General features: G+C 45.1%; 1 protein-coding gene across 1 annotated transcript; it reads right to left on the bottom strand.

The window, feature by feature from the left end:
* On the bottom strand, nucleotides 5,708-6,250 carry LOC109716690. The gene has a single exon (XM_020242236.1). It carries the CDS (start codon nucleotides 6,248-6,250, stop codon nucleotides 5,708-5,710), a length of 543 nt encoding a protein of 180 aa, XP_020097825.1.

Raw genomic sequence — 8,912 nt, 5'->3', positions numbered from 1 at the left:
TCAACTCTAACTGACTAATATCATCCTGACCCTACAATTTTTCATCCAAGGGTTAAAAACTTGATAGCAAAAAGAACGTTTTACTATTAATAGTATTCCAGCCTAATTTTATATATATATATATAATGAGAGAGAGGTCCATCATGCGGTCCATGAGACCGAAATAGCCTCGTGGATTACCTGAGAACACTACTCATAAGCCGTGATTTTTGGCTCCGCTGTTTTGTTTTCCGTCGCTCTAGCACGAAAAACGAGAAAGGAAATTTTCATGCAAATATGTTCAGAAAAAAAAAAAAATTTACGCCGAACCAAACTTTTCGCAAACTATATTTCTGCCGAAATTTTTTTTCCATCCTCTTTTGCATCAAACCAAACACACCCTTTAGCTATCTTTCTCTAGAAAAAAAAAAAAAAAAACTTATTTTTTTCTCTAAAAGTGAATATTTTAGTAATTAATTAATCATACAGTCACAAATCCTGTATCGAATTTCAACTTAATACATTGACTACCTACTCTCAGCATGAATCGAACTCTTTTATTATAAGATGAAGTAGTCCAATAAATAAAATTAGTAGTTTATAGGCAGAACACTTTGTTCATACTCTTTGCAGATTTCACCAAATAAAAATATACCAAAAAAAGTCGGTTTGACAAGTAAAGCGCAAGACAAACAAAACCAAGTTTGGGGTTCATGTTTTAATTAATTGTTGAATGTGACGGATCTTTTTCATTTCGCTCTTCACGTAATTAACCTTCCTCAAATGTAGTTGCTCTTAATTACTTCAGGGACAAATATATCCTTTTTTTTTTTATTTTTGTCATTTCGCTAGAAGCTGCTCAACCTTCCTCAAATGAACCTGCACTTAATTAATTACTAAAGGGGCCAATTAATACACATATATTATTTTTATCATTTACTAGATGTTTCCATACCTTCGCACGCTTCCTGCTTGTGTGCTTTGCATGTATGAGTCACAATCAGAAAATGTTATGCAAACTACTTGGGCACAAATAATTACTTCAGTAAAAACAATAATGTGTTTTACATTGTGCCTGTTATTAGTTTTTCTGCAAGATCAGGTACTTGAAGGACTCGTGGGAGGAATTCACCTCGGCAAAGTAGCTGCTTAGTTTTGTTTTTATTTTTGTTTTTGTTTTTGTTTTTGTTTTTTTTGTTTTTTTGTTTTTTCGTTTTTTCGTCTCGACTGAGGTCTATTACCTCACCCATATAGCCTAGTTCATATTTTTAATGAATTAAGTGGGTAGCAAGTTATATTTTTCTCAAAAAAAAAAAATAGTCATCTTATTCACGACAGTAATAATTCAGAATTTCGAAACAGTTATCTGTGTTGAATCAAAAAATCTAATCAGCACTTGTAAATAACAATGATCGGGCGTGTGTGACCTCCCGCAAATTTTGCGCATGCTTAATACGCATCCATTTGAATACGCAATCTTCGGTAGATACTTTTCAGAAGATGGTAATATTGCCTTTTAGAGGTCACCTCCCTCCCAATTGATCATCGTGAGATGGATGACACGTAGGATGTAATTAACACCAGCCCAATTGATCAGTGAATAATGTTTCAAGCACGTCCCATACCGTACGGCACGGGGCGGTACATACTATGCCCCCAAGAAGGGGGCACGGAGTGGTACATACTGTGCCCCCAAGAAGGAGGCACAGTACTGGGGGAATCCTTCGCCGTGTCGCAGCACACACCTGCGTATCACGCATGACAGCGCCCTACACGAGTGGGTGCCGTGGCACTATATCATACCGGCACTATTTTTTATTTTTTTATTTTTTATTTGGCTACTCGAAACATTTTATGTACCCCACACTCCCAAACACTTTATAAATCAAAAATCTACTTATTAGGTAAGTTCAAAAAATTATAATTTAATATTTTTTGTTTATCAATATATAAGTGTCACGTTCCGGATTAACATGTTTCTCCGGGCATGCCAACAGACCCACCGTATACATAGAAATTTTCCGTATATATGAAGCGATAGCTGTACCTGTAATCACAACAAAACTACAACCAGTAGTATTGAGCTGCTAAACTGAAAAAATAATATATAAAATCTCGAGGGGTTCTAGTACATACAAAATATCTACACCACAACTCGCTCTAGCGAGCACCCCGACAACATCACAGTATGTACAAAGAAAGCCTAAAACTATCTCTGGAAGGTACTGCTCTAACACTGCAACAAAACTGAAAGGGATCTAGCTCGCGACTCTCTTTCCATGGTCTGAAAGCTGCAGAGGAAGGCTCTGCAAAAAGGGTCAACAACTGGGTGTGAGAACTACTGCGAAATAGAGTAGTACTCAGTGGGTACCGTCACCGACCTCAACGGCTCACTCACTAAATCTACAGAAAAGTGTGCAAGAGATAGTAGGGAAAGCTGAAAACCCTACAGTTATATGCCACTATACTATCGCTAACCAACACTGGCTATCTGTAGATATAACAACAATGCAATCTCTAACCCAAACTCACTAGGGACTGTGAACGCACCCGTCGCGTCTGTCGAAGCTACACCACACACCACCCCGAGGGCTGCCGGTGGAGAGCAAATTAAGTCCTAACCAGACACTACGACATCAACGGAAAAGCACGTAGCCAAACTCCGGAGCGGCACTCGTGGGCACGACCCAACCGAGTATACAAGCGTGTCTCTGTCGAGCTCAATTAGGTTCTTACAGGCTGTAATCAATGCAAATAGGTCTAACTGGTCTAACAACCAAAGCTCACGTGCTTTTGGCACAATCTGATACAAAATACAGAAAATCTGGGTCCACCATCAACGGCGTCGGCACCCGATAGTCCGAAACAATCTACCCACTACTGTAAAATAATCTCGGCATCCCAGCACGAGCGTAAACTCATCCTACACTAATCCGAATATCCACGGCATATGAACAGCGGCGATACAAACAAACCATAGCTCCTAAAGCTAAATCTGGTAACCTTTTAGAAAATGACAGTGTAGGATTAAATAGTTTTCTCCTAAGTCAATTCCAAAGTCCAACATGAATATAAATACTAGCTTAACTCCAAATTCAGATTTTGTACTCTAATCCATGAATTCTAGTACTAGCAAGGAAATAAAACCAATGAACATGTCAACGATACTAGAATTTAGGAGGAATTTCGGCGATTTCGGTAAACATTAACCCACCTCGAAAAGTTCGTCGAACTACGGCGAGAAGTCGAAAGAAGAGACCCAGGGGATACCACCTGTGAGTGGGCTGAACATGTCGACGATACTAGCACTGTGAGTAGACTGCAAGACCATGGACATCAGTCTCGCAGTAGACCCAGGGGATACCACCTCAAGCCTCAACCACTGTAACTCCTCTAGTAACGGCCTCTGCTGAGTAATCATCATGCTCAAGCTCTGCACTGACTTCCTGTTCAACGTATTTGCCACCACATTCCCCTTACCTGGGTGATACTGAATACTAATATCATAATCCTTCAACAACTCCAACCATCGGCGTTGCTTCAGGTTCAACTCCTTTTGGGTAAACAAATATTTGAGACTTTTATGATATATAAAAATCTCACAATGCTCGCCATGCAAGTAATGCCACCACAACTTTAAGGCAAAAATCACCGCAGCAAGCTCTAAGTCATGCGTAGCGTAAGTCTTCTCGTAATCCTTCAATAGTCGAGAAGCATAAGCAATTATCCTACCATGCTGCATCAGAACACAACCCAACCCGCTGTGCGATGCTTAACTATAGATCACAAATCCTTCCCCCACAACTGGAAGGGCAAGGATGGGAGCCGACATCAACCTCTGTCTCAACTCATCGAAGCTCCTCTGACAATCTTCACTCCAGATGAACTTAATTTCTTTTCAAGTCAATCGAGTGAGGGGTGTGGAAAGCTTCGCAAAGCCTTCCACAAACCGACGGTATTATCCAGCCAATCCAAGAGAACTCCTCACCTCGGTAACCATCGTCAGTCTGGGCCAATCCCGAATAGTATCAATCTTCTTCGAGTCAACTGCCACTCCAGCTGTAGAAACCACATGGCCCAAGAAAGAAACTTCCCGAAGCCAAAAGTCGCACTTCTTCAACTTAGCATATAACTTCTTCTCCATCAGAAGCTGTAACACTATCCTCAAATGCTCCTCGTGCTCAACATCACTCCCGGAGTATATCAGAATATCATCTATGAGCACAACTACGAATATATCCAAGAACGGCTTGAACACTCTATTCATCAGATCCATAAATGCGGCAGGGGCATTAGTCAATCCAAAAGGCATCACTGTGAACTCATAATGCCCGTACCAAGTCCGAAAAGCCGTCTTGGGAACATCCTCGGTTCTCACCCTCAACTGGTGGTAACCTGACTAGAGATTAATCTTCGAAAAGACACAAGATCCTTGCAGCTGATCGAATAGATCATCAATGCGCGACAAAGGATTGGTCACTTTATTCAACTCCCTGTAATCTACACACAGTCTAAGTGATCAATCATTCTTCTTCACGAATAACACCGGCGCTCCCCAAGGCGATACACTGGGTCTCAAATACCCCTTATCCATCAAATCCTGAAGCTGTGTCTTTAGCTCTCTCAGCTCTGCCAGTACCATTCGGTAGGGTGCCTTCGAGATTGGCGCAGTTCCAGGAACTACGTCAATCACAAACTCAATCTCTTTATCCGGCGGCATAGTCGTAAACTCCGGAGGAAAAACATTCGAAAACTCGCGGACTATAGGGATATCCTTGAGTCCCGGCGCCACCGTAGGCACCTCTACTACAGTCGCCAAGAAAGCGATGCATCCTTTACTCATTAGCTGTCTTGCCCTCGCAGACGAAATCCATATGGCAAACAACGTACTCCTGCAGCCTCTGTACGTGAACTCCTCCTGGCCTGGTTAGCGGAACATCACTGTCCTCGCTCCACAGTCAATCGTCGCATAGTACCGCGCCAGCCAATCCATGCCAAGCACAACATCGAAGTCCTGCAGCTGCTCTAAGACCAACAGGTCTGCAGGCATAATCCAAGGGCCCAACTGCACTGAACAAGCCCAACAACACTCCGCCACATGCAACACATGATCGGGAATCTGCACCGCTCATGCCTGTAACAGCGGTCCTAACTTTAGACCATGCAACGATGCAAATGCTCGGCTAATAAAAGAATATGATGCACCGGTATCAAATAAGGTACGAGCTTTAATACCAGAAATTAAAATGATACCTGCCACCATCCAGTCGGCTACTGTAGAGTCCTCCACCTGGGCTGCATACACCCTGCCACTCGAGGCCTGCTGTCGCCGCTCGTTCTGTCGCGGCACTGACACCCTGTCTTCCTGACCGTAGCTCGGCGATACTCCATAAGTCTGCTGAGGTGCCAACAAAGCTGACGCTGTTGAAGGTGCCGGTGATGCTGCTCGGGGAGAAGCTGCCTTCATATGTCCAGGCTGTCCACATCCATAACATCGGCCCTCTTTCTTCTCACACTGTCGGGACCAATGTGGTCCCCCACAAATCACACACTGCGTAGTCCCCTACGACTGTCCCTGCTAACGAGGTCCCCCAGAACGTTGTCGCCCCGAAGACCCACGGCCATGAGAACGTGATCGTGGAGGCCTCGGCGGATGCCTGCTGCTTGACTGCCCTCCATCATCTGGGACCCGGCGCTTCCTATCCTGACTCTGCCCCATCACCTGAGCCTACTCACGGATCGATACATCTCCTTTCTCCACCAACAATGCCTGCTCAATCGACGCATCCAAGGTCCTCAACCTCTGCGCCTGCACCAACCGGAGGATCTCTGGCCTCAAGCCCCCCTCATACAGATACACTTTGTGGGCTTCATCCCGGGCTACAAACGGCACACAGTTCAGAAGCCGAGTAAACTCGTGAGGGTACTCCTGAACTGATCGCTCTCCCTGCTGTAGCTTCTTCAGGTCCTCTTTGAGCTTTTGCTTCACGCTGTTTGGGAAATAGGCCCCGTACAGCGATCCACAAAACTCGACCCACTTCATCTGTAGCGCCACCACCCCTGGAGTCCGCCTCATCCTCCTCCACCAAGAGTGTGCATCGCCTGCCAAACAGTGCACTCTCAGATGTACGTGCTCCCGCTCTAGTATAAACAAGTCCTCGAATAACTTCTCCATCGCGCTCATCCAGACCTCTACAACCCAGGGCTCCGTACAACTACCATCAAAGCGCGGCAGATCAAACTGACGAAAACGAGCGAGCCACTCTATCATCGCTCCTGCTCACCCTTGGACATCTGCGATGCCTCTCCAGAAAATGTAATTGGCGCCGTAGGAACTGTCACTGGTGGGGGTACAGCTGTGCTTGGTGCGGCAACGGGAGTAGTCGGTAGTGGTACTGGCTGCTCTAGTGCTCTGCTCGGTAGCTAAGTAAATGTCTCACATACCCTCTATAATAGTGTCCCTTGCTGCCTGGTCTCCTCAGTCAGGGCAGCCAACAGCTCACTCAGATCGGGGGATGCACTCGGTCCTGCCTGCTCAGGCATCTCTGCTGGTGCGTAACGGTTTCGCATCGACGATCGACCTCGCCATCGATACATAGCTACCTGAAATCAAAACAATGGTCAAATACAAAACATAACATCTCTCGACCCAATTAGGCGAAAGTCAAGAAGGTCGCCCCTGTTTCTCCTCAAAATTATGTCGTCTATAACCGACATAATTTTCTTGGTAGAAACACACTCTCCTTCGGTCACTCCCTCCACTCTAGGAGAAGTTAAACAACTAAATCGCCGACTTTCGCGGTAAATCACGCCTCTCGCGTCTTTCCTTCCTAAGGTTTGCCAAGCTTAAGATTTCTTGATCCGAGCGACCTAACGCTAAGCTCTGATACCAACTTAATCTGTCACGTCTCGGATAACACGTTCCCCGGGCACACCAACAGACCCGCCGTATATATCGAAATTTTTCATGTATACAAAGTGATAGCTGCACCTGCAATCACAACAAAACTACAACCAGTAGTATAGAGCTGCTAAACTAAAAAGGATAATATATAAAACCTCGAGGGGTTTCAGTACATACAAAATGCTACAACACAACTCGCTCCAGTGAGCACCCCGACAACATCGCAGTATGTACAAAGAAAGCCCAAAACTACCTTTGAAAGGTACTCTTCTAGCATTGCAACAAAGCTGGAAGGGATCTAACTCGCGACTCCTTTTCCACGGTCAGAATCAACGGCAGCAGCAGCCGCAGAAGAAGGCTCTGCAAAAAGGGTCAACAACTGTGTCACACCTCAATAATCCCACATCGGATAGGAATGGGGATGTGATTGGGTATATAATAGACTTAGACACTAGTAATAACAAACTGGGCTTAAGCATTTTGGGCCAGTAGTTGGGCCGAACGAGTTATTATTGCTAGTGGGCTGGGTCGTTATATTTGGTATCAGAGCCGGTTCAGCAGCTGGAAGTGTGAGATGAGTTTTGGCTGAGCCAGGGTCGGAAAGACAAGGTGATAGGCTATACCGGAGTCTGAATGACAAGGTGACCGGCTATATCAGGGTTTGGATGACAAGGCTAGCGAGACGAGTCTCACATCGCATGGTGATCTTGGGCTGTGTGTGTGATTGGATTGTACTGACGAGGACGTCAGGGCCTTAACGGGAGGAGTTTGTCACACCCCAATAATCCCACATCGGATAGGAATGGGGATGTGATTGGGTATATAATAGACTTAGACACTAGTAATAATAAATTGGGCTTAAGCATTTTGGGCCAGTGGTTGGGCCCAACGAGTTATTATTGCTAGTGGGCTAGGTCGTTACAAACTAGGTGTGAGAACTACTGCAAAATAGAGTAGTCCTTAGTGGGTACCGTCATCGGCCTCAACGGCTCACCCACTCACCCACCAAGTCTATAGAAAAGTGTGCAAGAGATAGTAAGAAAAGCTGAAAACCCTACCGCTATATGCCACTATACTATCGCTAACCAACACTGGCTATCTGTAGATATAACAACAATGCAATCTCTGACCCAAACTCACTAGGGACTGTGAATGCACCCGTCTCGTCTGTCGAAGCTACAGCGCACACCACCCCGAGAGCTGCCGGTGGAGAGCAAAGTCCAAACCGGACACTACGACATCAATGAGAAAGCACGTAACCAAACTCTGGAGCGGCACTCATGGGCACGACCCAACCGAGTATGCAAGCGTGTCTCTATCGAGCTCAATCAGGCTCTCACAGCTTGTAATCAATGCAAATGGCTCTAACTGGTCTAACAACCAAAACTCACGTGCCCTTGGCACAATCTGATGCAAAATGCAGAAAATCTGGGTCCACCGTCAACCGCGACGGCATCCGACAGTCTGAAACAGTCTACATACTACTGTAAAATAAGCTTGGCATTCCAGCACGAGCGTAAACTCATCCTACACTAATCTGGGTATCCACCGCATATGAACAGCAGCGATACAAACAAACCATAGCTCCTAAAGCTAAATCTAGTAACCTTTTAGAAAATGACAGTGTAGGATTAAATAGTTTTCTCCTAAGTCAATTCCAAGTCCAACTTGAATATAACTATTAACTTAACTCCAAATTCAGATTTTATACTCTAATCCATGAATTCAAGTACTAGCAAGGAAATAAAACCAATGAACATGTCAACGATACTAGAACTTGGAGGAATTCCGGCGATTTCGGTAAACATTAACGCACCTCGAAAAGCTCGTCCAACCACGGCGAGAAGTCGAAAGAATGGAATCCACGTGCTCGCCTGGCCTCTCAACGATACGACCGTGACGCCCGCGCGCTCGAACGGCCCTCCGGATCGAGTCGACAACCTCCCGAGCTCGAGTCGCGACCTCAACCACGTACGAGTCCACCAGCTAGAGAGAAAGAAGGAAATGAGAAGAAGAACCAGCTTCTATG

The sequence above is a fragment of the Ananas comosus genome, linkage group 10, assembly GCF_001540865.1.
Source record: "Ananas comosus cultivar F153 linkage group 10, ASM154086v1, whole genome shotgun sequence".
NCBI classification, from domain to species: Eukaryota; Viridiplantae; Streptophyta; class Magnoliopsida; order Poales; family Bromeliaceae; genus Ananas; species Ananas comosus.
This window is presented reverse-complemented; position numbering and strand designations above follow the sequence as displayed.

Coding starts and splice junctions, on each gene's coding strand:
- LOC109716690 (XM_020242236.1), bottom strand. CDS start 6,250: ATGATAGAGTGGCTCGCTCGTTTTCGTCAGTTTGATCTGCCGCGCTTT.